A 20,380-nucleotide genomic window follows, 5' to 3' on the forward strand; every position below is an offset into this window, starting at 1 on the left:
AGATCTGGAGCGCCCGCCAGGCGTCCACGTCTGAACCCATTGTCCCCCGGCCACGCGGCAGCTGCGCCCAGAGGTCCAGGCCCGCTGAGAACGGAGACCCTGCCGCAGGCGATGGCTGGCGCCTTCCCACCCCTACAGCCCCTGCCCCCTTCGGGTGGGGTCCAGCCTCCTACCAGAGCCCTGGGGGCTGATACGCAGAGCGTTCTGTGCCACCTCCACTTTCACAGTTCACCCAACCAAGAGACCCGCTTACCTGGAAGAGTATAAAGATGAGCACCAGCTCGTAGACCACACTGACGCAGAGCCAAAACCTCCAGTAGGCTGTACAGACACGGAGAACACAGCGGCATCAGGGGGCGCCGCCCTGCGGCCCGCGGCCCCGCCCCACACAGCTCCCGCGCGCGGCCTCTGCTCGGGGCCCTCAGGTCCCTGGGAGAGACTTCAGAAGCAAGCTCTAACTCAGGTCTGAGCACAGTTTCTCTCTGACTGTTCTTCCTTCCTTCCCTTCCATTCCCGTCCCTAATCTTTCCCGCAGCACAGAAGGCCCGCAAACCACCAGATTCGAGCAGTGACAGCAAACATCCTTGTCTTGTGTTTCCTAGGTATGCTTCTAACCTCCATCAAGTAAGTTTGCAGGGTTTTGGTGGATACCTTTCGTCACGTTAAGAGAGCCTTTTAATTCCAGTATGTTGTGTTTCTATCAGGAATGCGTACAAAACTTTATTCTTCTGCATTTACGAGGATCCATTTTTTTCTTTAGTGTTAATGTGATGAATGAAATTAACGCATTTCCCAACATTAAACCATCTCTGAATTCCTGGGATGCCAATTTGTTTTAGGAAACTGTCTTAAGTTTCAATCAGCACTTCTGTCCCTCCGGTGGCTACACTTGGCGGTTCTATATTATATACTTTAAAGTTGCTGAGAGAGTTGATCTTAGATGTTCTCACCACACACACACACACACACACAAAGTTGAGATTACATGAGATGACAGAGGGGTTAACTAACCATACTGCAGTATGCAATACCCATGTATCAAATCATCACACGGCACACCTTAAACTTATGTTACGTGTCAATCCTATCTCAATAAAGGTGGAAAAAAGAACGAACATGTCCCTCAGAACCCCTCTCACTGGCCGGGACTCCTCTCTCTCACCATCTGCTTTCCATACTCTCAAGTCCCTGGGGGATGAGAGAACAGGAAGGGGAAGGTCTAGAACTGTCCTAAAAGCCAACGGTAACTTCTATCTTCCAAGAATCTTCAGAATCCTGTTTAATAAATGCCTAAGGGCACTTCCCTGGTGGCGCAGTGGTAAAGAATCTGCCTGCTGATGCAGGGGACATGGGTTGGATCCCTGGTCCGGGAAGATCCCACATGCCGCAGAGCAACTAAGCCCGTGCGCCACAACTACTGAGGCTGTGCTCTAGAGCCTGCGAGCCACAACTACTGAAGCCCACCTGCCCCAGAGCCCACGTGCCACAAATACCGAGCCCACGTGCTGCAACTACTGAAGCCCGCGGACCACAACTACTGAAGCCTGTGCGCCTAGAGCCCGTGCTCTGCAACGAGAAGCCCGCGTGCCGCAACGAAGAGTAGCCCCCGCTCGCCGCAACTAGAGAAAGCCCGTGCGCAGCAACGAAGACCCAACGCAGCTAAAAAACAAATAAATAAATAATAAAATAAATAATAAGATATCTGCTTACCCTATGCTTATGTCTGTGAAGAAAAAATAAACCACCAGCCTACTTTTGAAAGCTAATTCACCTTGAATTAAAAAAACAAGCCGTGCTCACAAACTGGAGACACACGGCTTGGCCACGGCTCTTCCACAGCTATTCCAGGATCTGTGACAGCACCACGTGCTCTCCCGCCCCCGCTTCAGTGCGGACCCAGGGTACAGGCAGCCGGGCAGGTGAGCGGCAGGGGTGCGGGGCCTGTTGTGCCAGAAGAGGGTGAGAACTGCACACACGCCAGGCTCCGGGGCCAGCCCGGCACCCTCAGGCCTTGGGCCTAACCCGCTTGCCGGGGGAAAAACCGCCCCGGAGACTGACGAGAATCCAGCCTCGCACGGGCAGGAAATACAAACGTGGCTGAGTTCTTGGGAAGGTGGGCTAACGTGTTCCGAGACAACGGACGTAAACAGCCGAGGTGACAGGCTTATTCTTCGTGCCCTTGAAGACAGGAAAAACCTGGAAAATTCTCCCTGGTTCAAGGCTGCAGCAGCAGGTCGAGGGCTGTGGAGCAGGGACTTGGGGCGGCCGAGTGTGGCTGCCCAGCTGCGGGGACGGCCGCCTCCTCCCATGAAGGCTGCGCTGTCCCTGCCCCAGCCACCCCCACTCTGCTCAGACTCCCCACCACTAGAACCCCGCAGAGCCCACCAGGACCCAGGCCTGCCGCCCCCAAGTGGCCAGCGGGTCCTCGCCCCTCCCCACGGCCAGGGTCCCCACACCCTGCTGCAGCTACGGCTCTCCGCCAGCCACCCCGGAGGCTCCTGAGCACGGGCTGCCCTGCTCCCAGACCCGCACTCGTATCTTCTGCCCGAGCAGCAGCTCCGGCCACCTCAGCAGCACCTGCAACGTCCTCGTCTACTCCAGCTTCTGCAGGGAGCCGCTCACGAGGGCAAGGGGGCCTCTTCAGTGGCAGCCCCAGCTGGAGCTGCAGCCAACTCGTTTGCAAATACAGCAACGCCCCACACAGGTCGGCTGTCTGCTCCCCCTGTGGCTACCTGAGCCGGGCCCAGAGGAGGGCGGGAGGCACGCAGAGACCCCAGGGCGCCTCCTTTTTGGAGTCCGTTCCTGCCAGTGTGCACACGTAACCTGATTTGAGAGGCTGAGGACCTCCTGCCAACTACCAGGTGAACAAGCCACCTGGACGGTGCTCTGGGGCAGGTCCCCCCGTGAACTAAGCCGAGACTGGCAGAGAAACAGGGTGTGCGCACAGCAACCAAACTCAGGAAAGGCAGAGCCACGCTCAGACGGCAGCTCGGAAACCGCGGCACTGCCCGCTCCAGAGGGGCAGCCGGCCTGACACACACCGCTCAGAGCCGCACGTGGAGCTTTCCTGAAGCTGAAGCCCCGGGATGACGCGGGCAGGGCCCTGTCTGTCCTGCTCGCGGCTCGTCCAGGGCCGGGTGCCCACGAGAACTTCGCTGCGCCCCCACCCACCGACAGCCTCTGGGGAGCTTCCGGCAGCTCCTGTTCTCCCTTCCAAGTCTGTCGGACGAGCACTGAACACCCCTGGTTTCTCACTGTGACTCTGGTGGTTCTGACACTTCAGCTCACTTTTCCGTTGCTCTGGTTAAGAGTCCACGCCCTTCTGAGGCAAGATTGGACGGGCCCACACCAGTGGAGACGGTGGAGAAGGTCCTGCAGCCCCTCCCCAACCCCCAGTGGGGGCCGTGCCCTTCGGCTCAGGAAGCTCACGCTGCCCCGGGGGCAGGGACCATACAGGCTTCACCCAGCACCAACGTCCCCACCAGGCATTGAGGGGGCAGAGCCCCCGGGGGCCTCGCTCACAACCCCTGGCTCGCTGGCCCCTGAACAGATACGCCCCTTCTAGGGGGCAACTGGGTAGCACCCATCAGGAGCCCCAAATGCTCATGCCCTTCATCTGCTACGCCCCCTGGACCTTTGGTCCCATGGATAATCAGACAGGTACACAAAAGTGTACATGTGGAAATTCACTACAGCCTGGTGTATTGCCACGAAATTGGAAACCCCCAAGTATACGATCATACAGGACTGGTTAAGTCTACGGTAGTACATTCAAATGATGATAAACAAGGAGCCATCAAAAGTCCAGTTCTCAAATGAAAAATTAACAAGGGTATGCATGTGTTAAGCCTGAGGTGAATACTGCATGATACAAAACCACACATACAGTATGATGCCAACTTCTTGTTTTTACACCTGTGTACGTATACACGCATATACACTCATTAAATCTTAACGGTGGTTATTTTCCTTATTTTAAATATTTAAAAATACTTTATTTAAAAATACTTTATGTATTTTCCAAATTTTCTATGATAAATACACACCCTTAATAAGATAGAAACTCGTTACTAAATTGAGACCCTTCAGGAAAACTCACCACCCCTGCCCCAGAGCCGGCCCCTCGGGGAGGCTGGAGCCCGGACAGGCTGGAGCCCCTCCAGCTGTGAGGGGATGTCCCAGGGGTTGCCAGAAGGCCCCACGACTCCGGGGTGGGTGGGGTGGCTGCGGATGGCGCCCTGTGAGCCTCCCAACAGCGGGGGGGCACAACCACCAGCTCGAGGCCACACCAGGAGCACTGGACTGCCCCGGGCGCCTCCGCCTGCAGGGAGACCCCTCTGACTAGCACAGAGAGGGCAGGGACAGGGGAGGAGCGGGGGCGGGGGCGGGTCCCCGGGGGCTAGCGCCCAAAGAGGAGGGGCTTCGAGGTGGCGGTGAAGCCGGCCAGCCGGGAGGGGCCCCAGGGGGGACGGGACACTCACACGCAGCAGCACAGACACAGAGTGACCCTCAGAACAGCACGGCCACACGGGCACACACGGAGAAAGAAATGGCAAGTTACCTGGATGAGGTCTGGAAAATGGCCCGTCTTTAGCTTGTGTGACTCCAAAACATAAGAAAACCAAAACACTGGCCACGATACCTCTGCAAATAAAGAACAGACGGCCCTCAGCGTGCGGGAGCGCCACGCGCCACAGCCCTCAGCGCGGGAGCGCCACGCGCCGGTCGGCTCCTCCCCGGCGGGAGGCGGGAGGGACCCCGGGCGCCCACCACAGGGACGGCCCCGACCCCCGGTTAGGGCAGAGCAGAGGCTCGGCCGCAGAGAGGCTGGCGGCCCAGCACTGCTGCCCTGGCCCCAGAGGCAGCACCAGCCCGGGGAGAAGGCCCTGCCACTGGGCTGTGTCACGTGTACCGTCAAGAGCCACGTCACTAAGACGTGTGGCACACTAAAAACACACAAACAAAAAGCCCCTAAAATTCCATACAGGATGATTCAGAGCTCACTAAAGCCCTAAGATGGAAAGGTATTATTAGGATCAAATGGTTTCCCACTCCAACAAGGCTGGGGCCCCGCTAGTAGCTCTTTCGTCCTGTGGGGCCACCGTATCCAGTCCCAGCAGGAACCCACCAGGAAACAGAGTGAAAGCCACGCAGACACACACGGCACCCCTGCCCACGACAGAGGAGCAAGGCGGGCCCAGCTCACCCCGCCCACGGGGGACTGTCACGCCACAAGGGTTCACAGTCTTGCGTTCGCAGGCCTGGGTGACTGCACATGAAGCTGCCGTGCACGGACGCACTTCTCACGGGACGCCTGAGGCCGCCGTCCCCAGAAGCAGGTCTGAGGATGCAAAGCCCTGTCCCTGGCACTCAGCGGTGGGGTGGGGTGCAGGTGAGGCTGCCCTGGGGGCAACGGTCACCCTTCCAGGGTCTGGTGAAAGGGCCGCTAGACACCCTCCTGCCCCAAAGGGAATGATGTGGGAAAATCTGTCACCCAGAAGGACTTTTAGAGGAAAGCAAATAAATTACACTTTAAAATAATCTTTTAATTTTAGAACAGAAAAGTTACAAAGACAGTACAGAATTTCCCACACTCCGTGAGCGTGGGACAGCTGTCACAGTCAGTGAACCAAGACTGATCCAGTAACTGAAGTCCACAGTTTTTTCTTTCAGATTTCTTTACTTTCTACCTAAAGTCCTTTTCCTATTCCAGGACCCCATCCAGGGCTCCACATGACAGTCCTCAAGTCTCCTTAGGCTCCTCTGGCCTGTGGCAGGTTCTCAGACTGGCCCTGTTCTGATGACCTGGACAGTTTTGAGGAACACCGGCCAGGTATTTTGTGGAATGCCCCTTAATGAAGGCTGTCTTTTTTATTAGATCAGGGCTGTTTATGATTAGATCAGGGCTGTAGGATTTTTGGAAGTGAGATCACAGATGTTAAGGACCATCTTCACATCATATCAAGGGTACACACCATCAACACGATTCTGATTGTTGGTGCCGACCCTGACCCCCAGGCAGAGGTGTGTCTGTCGGGTCCCCTCCACACCTCGCCTTCGGGAGGGAGCCCCCCCGCCCCCCCGCCCCCGCACAGCTGGCAGGGAGCAGCTCCGCAACCTGATGGGAAACCTGTGCAGGAGGTTTGTCTCTGCTCCCCGATTCACTAATGTGTCCGGTCACTTCTTACATCAGCCCAGAGCTGTGGGTGCCTACGTCACACGCTGGGTTATAATTCAATACTTGCTTGATATCGGTGCTCACACTGTTCCAGCTTTGGCCGCAAGGAGCTTTCATCCGGCTCCTGTACTGCTTTGACACGCCCCATCTTTGTGGAGGTTTGTATTCTTGTTTCTGAGCACCTCCCTCCTTTCTGGTGGTAGAAGACGCTCCAGGCCCATCTTGGGGGTTCCCTGTCGCAGCCCTGGAATCGGCCATTTGTCCAGGGAGCCTGGTTCCTTTGCTGGAGAACGAATGCTCTTAGGAACCAAGATCTGGGGCCCGAGTACTCCTTGCCTCTGGGCCCTCTCGGCTGACAGAGCAACAAGATACGTGCGTGCCAACCTTGCATACACACACGTTACAAATATTCCTGTGTGTAACCACCTGTCTCTACATTAAATGAACGTGAGTTCTCACTGACGTCTCCAACCAGCATCTGTCATCCAAGATCATTCTCCCCTTGGTCGCCTGTAACCTCCCACTCCTCCGGGGTGAGAATCCCGGCCCCCACCATCCGTGTACTTTCCTGTTCAATCCCAGCGCACGTGTACAGCAGGGACACGGCTGTTGACTCATGCCCCACGGGAAACAACTTCACCACGAGAGCCCAGTGCTGTGTGCACGTCCCTTGCCTTCAGGCCTACAGAGCCCACTCGTTTCCAAAGTGACTCAGGTCAGCACCTTTTGTACGTTCTCCTGTCACAGTCTGCATTCCTTCCTGGGGTCCTCCACCTCTTAAACGACTTTTTTTTTTTTTTTTAATTTATTTATTTTTGGCTGCGTTGGGTCTTCGTTGCTGCACGAACGCTTTCTCTAGTTGCGGCGAGTGGGGGCTACTCTTCATTGTGGTGCGTGGGCTTCTCATTGCAGTGGCTTCTCTTGCTGCAGGGCACGAGTTCTAGGCGCGCGGGCTTCAGTAGTTGTGGCTCGCGGGCTCTAGAGCGCAGGCTCAGAAGTTGTGGCGCACGGGCTTAGTTGCTCCGTGGCATGTGGGATCTTCCCGGACCAGGGCTCAAACCCGTGTCCCCTGCATTGGCAGAAGGATTCTTAACCACTGCACCACCAGGGAAGCCCCTAAATGATTTTTAAAATTTGCATACTTAGGTTTACTCTTTGTGTTGTTCAGTCCTATGGGTTTTGACAAACACACAGCGTCCTGCATTCACCATTACAATATCAACAGAACAGTTTCAAGAGCCTAAAAAAATCTCACACTCCATCCATTCATTCTCCCCCTGCCCCGGAAACCACTGATCTTCTTACCATCACATAGTTTTTGCCTTTTCCAGCATGTCACAGCGTTGGACTCATACAGTATGTAGCCTTTTCAGGCTGGCTTCTTTCCCTCAACAATATGCATTTAAGCTTCGTCTCTGTCTCCATGGCTTGATAGCTCTTTTCTGTTTATTACTTAATGATATTCCATTGCATGAAGGTACCAGTTTGTTTACCCATTCACCCACTAAGGACATTTCGGTGGCTTCCGAGTTTTGGTGATTGTGAACAAAGCCGCTACAAACGTCCCTGTTTGGGTGTGGACTTAAGTTTTCAGCTCCTCTGGGTAAACACCAAGGCGCACAGCTGCTGGATTCTGTTTAGTTCTCTGAGGGAGTCTCCAACCGTCTTCCAAAGCGGCTGCCCCATTCATGTTCCTGCCGGTGATGGATGAGAGTTCCTGTTGCTCAGTCCTCGCCAGCGCCCGCTGTTGCCGTGTTTTCAATCCTGGCCACTCGAGCAGGTGTGTAGTGGCGTCTCCAAGCTGATGCATGGCGCTGAGCGCGTCCTTTCACGCACTTGTGTCCTCTTTGGTGTCCGTCCAGACCTTCTGCCCGGCTTGGAACTGTGCTGCTGGTTTTCCTCCCGCCGAGCTTCAAGAGCTCTCTGCACAGTGAACACAATACTTCATCAGACGCGTATTTGGCAAACATTTCCCACCAGCCTGTGGCTTGTCTTTTCTTTGTTATGTTTTGCAGAGCAGAAGTTTTTAATTTTAATCAAGTCCAACTTATCAGTTTTTTCTTCTATGCATCATGCTTTTGGTGTTCTATCTAAAAAGTCATTGGGACTTCCCTGGCGGTCCAGTGGTTAGGTCTACTGGTTAAGACTCCACACTTCCACTGCAGGGAGCGCGGGTTTGATCCCTGGTCAGGGAACTAAGATCCCACATGCGTCACGGCGAGGCCAAAAAAAAAAAAGGCATCATCAAACTCAAGGTCACCAGATTTTCTCCCACGTTTTCTTCAAGTTTTATAGTTTTCTATTTTCTATTTAGGTCTATAATCCATTTCGAATTCATTATTGTGAAAAGTGTAAGGTCTGTATCTAGATTATTTTGTTGAAAATTCTCCTTTCTCCGCTGACTTGCCTTTGCTCCTCTTTGCATGGGGCTACTTCTGGGCTCTCTACTTGTCCAGCCTCTGCCAGCACCACTGTCCTGACCACCACTGCACAGCTTTACGGTCAGGCCTCTGCCTCTGTGCTTCAGTACTGTGAATGCATTATATTTCTACACATTACAAATATGCAAAATATTTTATATTGTACATGTATTGATTTATTTACACATTTACACATGCACATGTGTATATATATGTAAACATCCCAATGTCACCAACAGACAATGGATCAAGGAACTGTGGCGTGTCCACACGGTGGACCACCCCTTGGCAATGGACCAGGATGACTGCTGACAGACACGGCAACGTGGGTGTCACAAAACCATCATGCCGAGTGGGAGGGGCCAGACACAAGGGCGCATGCTGGATGACACTGTACAACAGGCAAGAAGGGCCTGTGGGGACAGATCGGTGGTAGCCCGTGGCCAGCAGGGCAGACTAACCGCGGCCCTCAGAGGAAACTCAGCGCGTACCTCCACCCAGTTGTGGCACGTAGATAAGCCATACGTTTTAATTACGTGCATGTTATATTAAATGACACAACAATAAAGTTGGCCTAGGAAGAAAAATCTACTCCCTTAAAGTGACAGAACTTGTTAGATCCACAATGACACACAAGGTGAAATTGAAAGCTTAAGGGAAACGAACCAATTTCCTAGATTTTTAACAACGTAAATATTAAATTAAAAAAAAAGCCGTAACCTTTGGGAAGTATTTTACATATACAAAACCTTCCCCTGAGAGCATCAAAAGCTCTGACGTAATAAAAATCAGCAGCCCAGCGGCCTCCCGAGACCGGGGGGACCTCATCACAGCCCAGGCAGATGTGCTGACGCGGGGGGCAGGCTGTGGGCCACTCTGGGGTCCACAGGGGTGAGAGTGGACTCAGCAGAAATGAACCCACACGTGTATGTGACTGTCCCTGGAAGCCGCAGAGCCTCAGACAGGTGAGGGCGGGGCTCCAGGCTCCTAGAAGTAGGCTCCAGGCACCGCCAGCAGCCGTACAGGGCCAGGCGGCAGCTCCTCTGTGCCCCTGCCTTCCCCCGGCCCCGCCTTCAATGAAATCACACAGGGGACCCCAGGGAGGGGACTCAGGTGGCCCTCTCGGTGGCACCTTCTGGGCTCACTGTGCCAACCTTGCTCGGGCAGAAACAGCTCAGGAGAAAGGCCAGTGCAGGAAGAAGAGGTGGGGAAGCACCCACCCGGCTCCACAGCTGCTGTCCCGGACGAGGCCAACAAGCCCCCTCGGCGTTGGGGGTCTGAGTCCCTGGGCCCCTGGGTGCAGGGCAGGGCCCAGGGCAGCAAGGCTTTGTGACTCGCCTGGGCCCCTGCCTCGGGAGGCATCCCGGGACACGCTGCTGGGCCCACTCTTGCTGGGGGGGGGCCCGCTCGTCCTTGTGACTGGTCTTGCCCTGTGACGTCCCAACTGCTCATCTCTAGCCCAACTTCACAGCCACGTGAGGACACCTCTTCAGTGTGACCAAGCTCTACTTTTTTGATCCTCCCTGCCTGGCTGTGCCCAGCAGACGCTGCAAACCCTCCGTAACCACGTGCTGGCAAACAAATGCACAGGAAAGGCCAGGTTCCAGCTGGAAACCCCCTTGAGGCAGACGTGGGGCTCCGTCTCCAGGTCCACAGGCCCAGCGTCCCCCTCAGAGACCCACCCAGAGGGGCCCAAAGAGCAGCCCAGCTCCCTCCTCTGCTCTGGGCTCCACGACCCCTGCTGCCAGGCCTGCGCCTTACAGGGGAGGGTAACACACACGTCCTGGTGTCCTGGACCCAGGCGTCTACACCACAGTCCAGGCGGAGGATTGGACCCCAAGGGTGAAGGTGTACGAGCCCAGCCCACCACCCAAAGCTGACCAATGGTCTCCTGCCACCTCTGGGCTCCGGATGCCGCCCTCCACCTCTGTCCCTGCCTGGCCTCCTCTAGCTGTCCCACCACAGCAGGTGGAGCCTGGGCCCCAGGATCAGAACAGCAACAGGGGCTTCATGGCACCAGAGAGGGAGAGGTGAGTCCGTCCAGCATAGAAAGTGCACAGAAACGAGTTCTGAAACCAGCTAGTCTTCCCCACGCACTTCTGAGACTGCCTCCAGAATCCATGGGATTCAGGCAAAGGACACAAACCTACCAGCTGGTCTATTTCTGGAGATAATGCTGGAAAGACAGTCTACCCACTTCCTGCCCTGGAGGAGATGGACCACCAGACTCCTAAAGCCAGTTTAAAAGTTTCAAAAAGTCTTCTAGTCAACAGAGTGTAGAAGAATGGTGCTAGCTGGTGGGCACCACCCCTGGCCTCACAGAAAGCCCAGCCACTCAAATTCACGGTCACTGTGAGATTGTGATTTAGAGCAAGAGATGCGTATTTGGTCTTCATCTGTTTCAGGCCAGAGCTCCTAAAACCCCTGGTACTGCCCAAGCGCTGAGGGCTACAAAGGTATCTTTTGTTATGTTAACGAGGTGACTTTTGGACCCCACCTCCGGATGGGAGCTGGTTGCCAGGGGGCCAAGCAGACGACTGGAGGGCTGGTCTGGAACTCTCCGTCCTACCCCCAGACCCCTGGGAAGGGGTAAAGATTAAGTCAATCGCCAGTGGCCAGTGATTTAATCAATCACGCCATGTGAGGAGGGCCTCCCTAAACCCCAGCAGCACGGGGGTTCAGAGCCCCCGGGCTGGTGACCACATGGACGCTCTGCGTCCCATCCCCACACCTTGCCCTACGCATCTCTCCCATCTAGCTGTTCCTCCATTTTTCTATGAAAAAACCTTTGATAATAAATAAGTAAAATGCTTCTCTGAGTTCTTTGAGCCGCCCTAGCAAATTAATTGCACCCAAGGAGGAGGCGGTGGGAACCTATGGTTTACAGCCCGTCAGGTGACGACCGCTCTTGCGACTGGGGTCTAAGTGGGGAGGGGATGAAGTCTGGCCGGACCGAGCCCGGGACCGTGGGGCCTGGCACTGCCTGGGATGGTGTCAGAACTGAGCTGACCTGCGGCACACTCAGGTGGGGGGGCCTGGGGTACTGAGGGTGGGATGTGTGGGGAAGCCGCCCCATCGGAACTGACCTGAACCCCTTCAGACCCCTCCCTGGAGCCGCCACAGCACCTTCTGGTTTCTCGCGCGCAAATGCAGCATGAGCAGGGGGTCCCACGGGAGCCGTGCTGTCGATCCCAGGGATGGGGACGGGCAGAAGAGGGGCTGAAAGTGCACACAGCACTCAGAGACCCCGCCAGCCGCGTGGAGCGAGGCTGGGCCGGGCTGGTACCTCTTGGTGTTGTAGGCCGTGTCCCGCGGTGTCTCTTCCAGCAGTGTCACGTAGCCCAGCACGCAGGTGAGGATGAAGAGCACGCTCAGGGTGTGGGCCCGCCTGCAACGCAAACAGCCCGCGTCGGTGCACGGAAAGCACGCGTGGGACCGCGGCGCCACGGGCCGCCAGAGGAGCGAGCTCGGCCCTCGACCTCCAGCTCAAAATCCCCCGAGCGCCAGCTACGGCTGCGTGACTCCCAGACGGTGCTCTGCTGGCGCGGCGGCCCGTTCGGGCGGGGAGAGTGGACGGCGCGTTGGCTCGAGGCGTCCCGGGCAGGTGGCTCTGCTTCAGAGGGACCAGGCGGCCGGTTAAGTGGGCTCCGGGCACCGAGCAAGATCGCCCCGAGACCAACCTCGTGACTCATGAAGTGACCACGGCTGAGAGATTCGCCGGGATGACAGCGGAGCACTGGCGGCAGAGAGAGGCCCCAGGGCCAGAGCAAGAAGAGCGCGGGCCGGCCACAGCCGCCGGCCCAGAAGACCGGGCAGAGAGATGGCTGCCCGGTGGGGTTGAGACATGGGCTCCCCGCTTCCGCCTGCCCACCCTGGCTGGGCCTCCAGAGCCCCGATGTGGGAAAGGGGCGGCGCTCGGCAGGCAGCGGGAGGCCTCTCCTGGAACCAGGGCCCACGACAAGTCCAGCACCAGACCGCACGCCGCCCAGTCACATACCCGCCCGGGCCCCTCTGTGCTGAACAACTGCCTGCAGAGGGGCAAGAGGCCCAGCTTCCGTGTCCGTGGAGAGACGATGCAGCCCTGCATTTCTAAACGAGGGCACCTCCAGCCTTGAAGGGCACCCTGAAGACGAGTGAACAAACACACGAAAAGCATCGAGCCCAGTACTGGCCTCCTGTCAAAACTCCGTGAAACACGCAGTGAAGAAACGAAAAAGCCAGCTACCAGCCAGGAGAAAACACTGATGACACGTACACCCGACAAAGGCCTTTGTACCCAGAACACACAGAGAGCTCTTACAGCTCAACGATAAAGACGATCTCCCGAAACAGGAACGAAAGACTGAACACACACGTCAAAGAAAAAGATCAACAAATGGCCAATACCACACGAAAAGATGTGCAGCATCCCTGGTCGTCGTGGGAGCAGACATGCAGCATGGCCGTCAGCAGCGCCCGCCCCGGGACGGGATCACGGACGGCACGAGTGCCTTCGAGGAAGGGTCCTCGCGAGGACGCGGAGCCACCAACACACACGTTCCAGGTGGGGCTGCAAGAGGGTGCAGCCGCTTTGAAAAAGCTTCCCAGTTTCTCACAAAGTTAAACAGAGTCTGTCACCCAAGCCAGCCATTCCTTCCAAGTGTTTACTCGTGAAAAATGAAAGCATATGTCCATTCAAAGACTTGTACGTGGACGTTAACCCCATGCTGACAGCCAGGCATGAAAGCAACCTGCTGTCTGTTTCCACCGACAAGACTCACAAGAGGTGGCGATAGAGCATGGATGGCAGATTGGCGGGGGAGGTGCTAGGGCAGCAGCTTCCAAGATGGTGGAATGTCCTGCATCCCTACCCCGGTGGTGGGCACCATGTGTAAGGCGCTGGAGTGTGGATATGGACCCTCAAGTGGGTGTGTGTCATGGAAAGCAATCGTACCTTGATTCAAGTAATTTTCTAAAAAGCAAGAGTGGGGCTGCATGAGATTAGACTGGCGCTAGAGACCTGGACCATAGCTAGAGCCCATCCCGACGTCCGGCAGACCAGCCCTCTTCTCCATCCCGATTATTCTTGCATATTTACTCTCCCATCTTAACTGTGACATCAGTCTGACAGCTGCCACAAATAATTCTAGTAGGATTCTAATTGGAACTGCACTGAATTTTTTTTTTTTTTTTGCGGTACGCGGGCCTCTAACTGTTGTGGCCTCTCCCGCTGCGGAGCACAGGCTCCGGACGCGCAGGCTCAGCGGCCATGGCTCACGGGCCCAGCCTCTCCGCGGCACATGGGATCCTCCCAGACCGGGGCACGAACCCGTGTCCCCTGCATCGGCAGGCGGACTCTCAACCACTGCGCCACCAGGGAAGCCCTGAACTGAATTTATAAATTAGCCCTGGAAGAACCGATGAGTCACAACTAGATGAGAGTTCCCCATCCACAAGACAATGAGTATCTCTCCATCTATTCAGGTGTTACGCCCTTCACTTAAATTTTATTTTCTTTGTGAAAACAAAAACAGTCATGTTCAGATAAGTTAGCTGCAAGTAAAGAAAGCAGAGAGCACATTCTTTTGCCATATTTCACAATACTGGCATTTAAAACTATTAGAAGTGAAAAAAACTCCTATTTTAACTATTTTCATAAAATTCAATGTTAACATATTCACATTTGAGTCCTAGGCCATGAGGGAACTTCAGGAAAATCTCAGCCTTTCAGCTGAACTCTGTATAGTAAACATTTCAGTGCCCGAGAGATCTGTGGAATAATTACAGCACACAGACTACAGTATAAGGTCCTACCTTAGACCTTCACTCCTCAGGTTCTCTGGATGTGGTGACCTAGAAACTGATCCTCTGCTGGACATTAGCCAACACCTACACACAGAGGGACTCAGCTGCCTCTCCTGGGTCTAGGACATGGCCCACCCTTCCCACCCCAGAGGGGACATCAGATTTTAGCAGGGAGAACAAGAGTCACTGAGAACCCACCAGGGACCGAGGGCATCTGGATTATGAGGGTGACAACGGTAAGTCACGGGCCTGTCTGTCACCTTGGCCCCTGAGGCTGGTAAGAGCTATAAACGGCAATGTCAGGGTCACGCAGCTCGGTGGTGAGGGTCTGGGGTCTGAGCCCTGCTCAGGGTGCCTCTAGCACACCTGTATCACCTCATGAACCCTCGCCGTGAGGTGATGAGACCCAGGGCCAGTGGGCCTAAGTGACACAGACACTAAGCGGCGCAGAGCAGCTACCAGGTGCCAACAAACCCCAACCCTGTCTCCCTGAGCTGTCGTTCCAACACAGCAAGACACACGGAGGGCTGGGTATGGAGTCAACGAAGCGGGGTGGGGTGGGGTGCAGAATTAGGGAGGGCCTCACGCAGGACACCTGGGGACGCAGGTCCAGGCCAGCAACGCGAGAGCAAAGGGCTGAGGGGCCACCATGGCTGGAGGAGGGGGTCCCGCCCTGGGAGGCCCGGACTCACGTCGGTGGGGCAAGAGCCGCTGCAGAGCCCAGAGCAGACGGGGCTGCCTCGCGACCCTCCAGGGCGGCAGGAGATGCTGGGAGTGGCTGGTCTGGATCTGCCCAGAAGGTACAGCTGACGTGCTGGACGGGACGTGGAGCCCAAGCCGGCCGAGCGTGACTGAGCAGAACCGCTCAGGGCCGGCGGGGTTCAGCTCCAGGCCTGTGTAGACGTGCCTGGCGGGCCGTGGGCGGAGCCACGGGACAGCACCCTTGGCAGGCAGGCCGGCAGGCAGGCCCGGTCCCCTGAGCTCCAGAATGCCCACTGCCTGCCCCAAGAGGCAGAGTCACGCCTACCCTGGTGAGCATTTCCAGAGGAAAAAAGCAAAAAACAGGCATAAAGTCAGAAATCAGGATGTGACAATTGGTCCCAAAGGCCCCTGCTTTCAGCCGCCACAGCACAGACTCCTCACCAGGCTTCTCTTCAGCTCAAACACCAAGTCTGAGCTCCGATTTCTCCTCAGAAACCACGGAGGCCAGAGGAAGTGGGACAAAATTTGTAAAGCAGCGAAAGAAAAGAAATGTTAAACCAGGATCCCACGTACAGCAAAAACACCCTTGAGAAACGAAGGTGAACTAAACATTCACGGATGGAGGAAGAAGTAGAGAATCCGGTGCCGGCAGACCTGCTCTAAAAGAATCACTCGCTCCAGGAAGGTCTCCAGGCAGAAGGGAAGTGAGACTAGAAGGAAACTAGGTGGCCAGGAAGCAAGACGGAGCCGCTGAGATGGGAAGGCTGGGCAGAGCAGGTACTGTCCTCACGAACACTGTGTGACGGGGACCACCAGAGCCCAAGGGGAGAGGCCAGACGGATTGAGATGGACCTGATGTGGCAAAGCGACGATGCTGGGCTGGAAAAGCTCTGCATGTTCACTGTGGCCACAGAGATGTGATAAAAACAACAGGTCGGTGGCGCAGGACAGCAGGGAAGATTCCATGTCCCTCTCGGATGCCAGAGCTGGGCAACGACCTCTTGCTCCTAGTTCCCGGTGCCCAGGAAGACAAATGCACCGTTTGGTTGAGTGACTAACAGATGACGTGGGGATCCAGGCACAGGGAGAGATGGGTCGTAAATCCTGTGACTCCAGCCACTGGGCCAGGCTGAGGGCATGAAGACAGCAGGCTCCCTGCCACGGCGAGCGGAAAATACCCAGTTGTCAGCCCCTGTCTAGAGGTGACCATACTCATAGGCCGAGCGGGCAGGGAGGCAGCCTGCCAAACCAATCAGAGACGGTACAAAGATGTGGCTGCGACACTGAGTGCACAGCGGCGGCTTGGCCAGGTAACGTCAAGACCAGAAGGCCTGTCCCAGGCCTGCGAGAGGCACCTGGGGCCACCGACCCTCCTGGCCTGCTGACCAGCAGGACCAAAAAGGCACCAGCTGGCAAGTCATGCTGCCCTGATGTGGGCGAAGCTGGCAAACCCCAACACACACTGACTGAGGTACGTGGGGCATCTAAGATCTACCCCGCAGATCCTCACAGCTACTGTGAGACGTGTTGCTGACAGCAGAGCCCGCGCTCACCAAACGCTCAAGGCTGTAAGATGTGAGCATGCAGTGAGCATTTCCAAAATGTCACAGCCATCCATCTTGCTCCTGACTCGAAGCGTGGTGACCTAACGGCGATTCACCTATCTTCCACCTATAGGTGGCTACGTCCAGAGGCACCCGTCGGGGCACCGGGTCTCCGAGAGCGTCCAGACAATTTTCAGACAAATTGAGCTGCCGCATCTTTGCACTGTGTCTGCTGTCCTGAACGTTTCCACCAGGTGTTCCCCGATAAAGACAACCACGACTGGCAGAAGAGGTGGTGTCTGTGCCACCGCAGACCCCAGCGGTCCTCTTGCCCCTTCCCCGAGGTCCAGTTTGGGGCAGCCCAGCCTTGGGCTCCACAGCTGAATCCTAATTCCATACTCTGTGGCTGACAAATAATGCCAAAGAAGCTCACAATCCTCATACATGGCCCCCAAGAAGCCCAAGCTCCTTTTGGAAACGAAAACTGTAAAAACAAGGTTTTGAACATGCAAGAGTTCTTTCAAATAATTTTGGAACATACAGTCGTTTCCACAAATACATACTTTTTAGTCTTTAGGTTAATTTTTTGGTAACATCCATTAATAAAACTCCCTAAAACTCAAAATAAAGAGTTCTTAAAATCCCAGCACAGCAAGTCAATGATGAGAGACTCAGAAAAAGGTAAGTGGCTGGGCCCTACAAGTAAAAATAAGTCATTCTCGCCAGGTGAGCATCTGGTTACCTGCCTTGAGGAAACGTGAAGCTTCTTCCCCTGCACAGGTGAGGGCAGAGGCCCGGGACGCAGCAACAACCACACACGCCAGCAGCCCACACACCTGCAGTGCAAAGGCTGCAGACACCCGCCCAGGAGGCCGGTACCCGGAACTGGCGGCCCCGCGGCACGCCCTCCTGGCTCCATCAGGCCTCCCCACAAGTGAGCGCAGCTACGGCAGGCCTTTCTGTGTCCCCGTAGGCAGGGACCCGCGGGCCGCTGCTCTGTGCTTCTAAAGAAACCCGCACGTGCCCTCGTTACCCTCTGGCTTCTGTGAGCACCGCTCAGCACCCCCTTGGCCAACATGCTGAGCCTTCTGAGGCTCCAGTCTTGTGCCAGAACCTAAGTTTCTTGTTTAGTTCTCTGTTGTATCCCCTAGAACAGCAACTGGCACCCCCAAAATATGCACTGAATGAATGGGAAAGGAAAGCAAGCCTGGCCACCACTCCAGAACCTCAGTCTCCCTCCTGTGGTCACCAGCCGGGCTGTCGGAGGACGGTGCCCTCTGTCCTGAAGTCTGAAGGGGCCCTGTCCCCAGAGCAGGAGACGCCTGGTCCACTCACAGAATGTCTCTAGCTCTGGGGCCACACCCCCGCCGAGGAGGGCACCCCACCCCTCTCCCCCTCCCCCTGGCTCCAGGCCACTGGAGCACAGTATCTTCCCAGAGCAGGGCTGGGTGGCCACCCCCAGCAGCTGCCCACACCCACAGGGAAGATCCCGACCTCGCTAGATGCAGGGATGCCTCCCCCACCACATCCGCTTCCCTGTCTCTCCCGAGTCAGATACAAGCAAGACACCAGCGGCCCCACGTGCACCTCCCCTGAGGTTTCCAGCTGTGCGGCACCTCGCCGACTGTCCAGTGGCTCCATCAGGCTCTCCTCCTTTCCTGATCGCATTTTCTCTGCGGTTCCGGGCTCCCTCTCTGAGGAGCTGCTTCCACATGGCATCCTTGCTGCCTACACGTCTGTCTCTCCCATGAGCTCTCTTGGCACCAAAGCCACAAATGTCCCCAGGGCCTACCACGGGATACAACTTTAGGTGGCCGTGAACTGAACAGCATGGAACGGCCACAGCCCTCCTCTCAAGAAGCACACTTTCTAGCGTATGGGGTTTGTGCCTCTAAGAAGCAAGGAAAGAGAAGCTCAGACTGGCGAAGGGTAGCCCAAGGTCACTGAGCCACCAGGTGCACGAGCCACACCTGGGACCTGTTGGTCCAAGACTGCTTTCCTGGACCCTCAAACGCAGAAGTGCCCAACTCGGCCTAAAGCAACATCATGAACCCTTCCAACTCTGCTCCTGGCGGCCCCTCCCTCCCTGACCCCCGCGAAGGTAGACTAGAGGGCAGCCTGATCCCGAGGCTTGGCCGGGACCGAAATGCACAGGGGTCAAAGGGCTGGCCTGGCGAGGAGCCACTGAAGAGAGGAAGAGCCTTCCTCTACACTCGTTCGCTCAGCTCCTGGCGCGGAGTAAGGTGTCCATATTACCGCCACGTGCCGGGGAAGGAGACGATCATTTCACACGGCATCAGCACCGTCAGCGAAAGGGATCACGACGGAGGGCAGAGGGGAACTGCAGACAGGGAGGGCAGGAAAAGCCTTTCTGAGGTGACTTCGGAGCCAAGTCCTCCCAGGATAGGGGGCAGGGGGCAGAGATGAGGGGCTGGACCACCGGGGAGGCCGGGTCGGGAGTGCAGCAGCAAGGGGCCGGTCCCGGGGTCCTGCGGGCACCCCCAACCCGCACGACGTGGCCACGCCCCTCGCGACCCCAGCCGGCACTGAAGCGAACCACCGTCCCTCACCAGAAGAAGGTGTTGGTGCCGTCGTCGTAGACCTCTGACTCGGTGCTGCGGCGGCCAGCGGCCGGCCCGCTCGCTCGGCCCGCGGCCGCGCCGTCCAGCGGCTCCTCCAGCGAGGCCTTGCCCACGGGCACAGGGGACCCCGGCCGCGGCCCCTCGGCACCCTTGCGCTCACCCCTCCGCATGACGCCCCGACCCCAGCAGCTCTGCTCCGCGCCTTGACCCCACGCACCAGAGTCACCGCGAGACCGCGCGAAGAGCGCCGGGAAAGGGTCGCGGCGCTCGCTCCGCAGGGTCTCCAGAGAGCAGAGGCGGGGGGCGGCAAGAAAAGGGCGGGCGGTGCATTGTGGGACCTGTAGTCCGAGCGCCTGGGCGCGAGGCATGCTGGGATTCGTAGTCCCCAATGTCGTGCGTTAGAGGCAGTGCTTGCTGGGAGGGATGCCGCCTGGTTGCTAGGTAACCAGCGCGGCAAAGTTGCGGGAAGAGCGAGGTCTCCCTATACTGCTGGGGCGCCCGGGCTGCCCCAGACCCTCCTCGCCCGCGGTCTTCCCCGAGCTCCGCCCAGACCCTCCTCCCCAGGCGGCCTGCCCCGCCGGCGCGCCACCAGCACTCCCCCTTTCTCAACACCCTGGGCCCAGGCTTGTTCTCCCCAGTCTCCATTCGGAGCTCCAGACTCCAGCCTGTAGAGTCCTCTTCATGGCCGGAGAGTAGTTCTTAAGAAAGTAGTAGACATGCTGATCTTGGTTGACTCAAATTATTAATGTAGACAGAGCCCCATGCAAAAACATTTAGCTCTGACCCACTTGAAAAAGTCCGGCAGGACTTGCCTGGTGGCACAGTGGTTAAGAATCCGCCTGCCAATGCAGGGGACACGGGTTCAAGCCCTGGTCTGGGAAGATCCCACATGCCGCAGAGCAACTAAGCCCATGTGCCACAACTACTGAGGCTGCGCTCTAAAGTCCGCGAGCTACAACTACTGAAGCCCGCACGCCTAGAGCTTGTGCTCCGCAACGAGAAGCCACCACAAGGAGAATCCTGCTCACCGCAATGAAGAGTAGCCACCACTTGCCGCTACTAGAGAAAGCCTGCGCGCAGCAACGAAGACCCAACGCAGCCAAAAATAAAAAATAAATAAAATAAAATAAAAAAAGTCCGGCAGCTGCTCAAAGGGTGAAACAGAGAGTT

The 20,380-nt window shown here is 56.6% G+C and overlaps 1 protein-coding gene across 12 annotated transcripts in view; it reads right to left on the bottom strand.

Annotated features, from left to right (window-relative positions):
- Positions 1–19,510, bottom strand: part of PTDSS2 (phosphatidylserine synthase 2) — a 29,588-nt gene extending 10,078 nt beyond the window's left edge. For 6 of the 12 annotated variants that reach the window (XM_060019617.1, XM_060019616.1, XM_060019614.1 and 3 more), the window contains exons 1-4: positions 19,199–19,503; positions 11,885–11,986; positions 4,562–4,644; positions 254–321 (exon numbers count right to left, since the gene is read on the bottom strand). In XM_060019617.1, the coding sequence (XP_059875600.1) occupies positions 254–321; positions 4,562–4,644; positions 11,885–11,986; positions 19,199–19,380 (435 nt within the window). In that variant the 5' untranslated portion in view covers positions 19,381–19,503. Of the gene's footprint in view, positions 1–253; positions 322–4,561; positions 4,645–11,884; positions 11,987–15,074; positions 15,213–19,198 lie in introns of those variants that run through there. The other 6 variants (XM_060019621.1, XM_060019618.1, XM_060019619.1 and 3 more) reach the window with 6 other exon arrangements.
- Between the last annotated feature and the right edge of the window lie 870 nt (positions 19,511–20,380).

Source organism: Delphinus delphis, chromosome 8 (genome assembly GCF_949987515.2).
Source record: "Delphinus delphis chromosome 8, mDelDel1.2, whole genome shotgun sequence".
Lineage (NCBI taxonomy): Eukaryota > Metazoa > Chordata > Mammalia > Artiodactyla > Delphinidae > Delphinus > Delphinus delphis.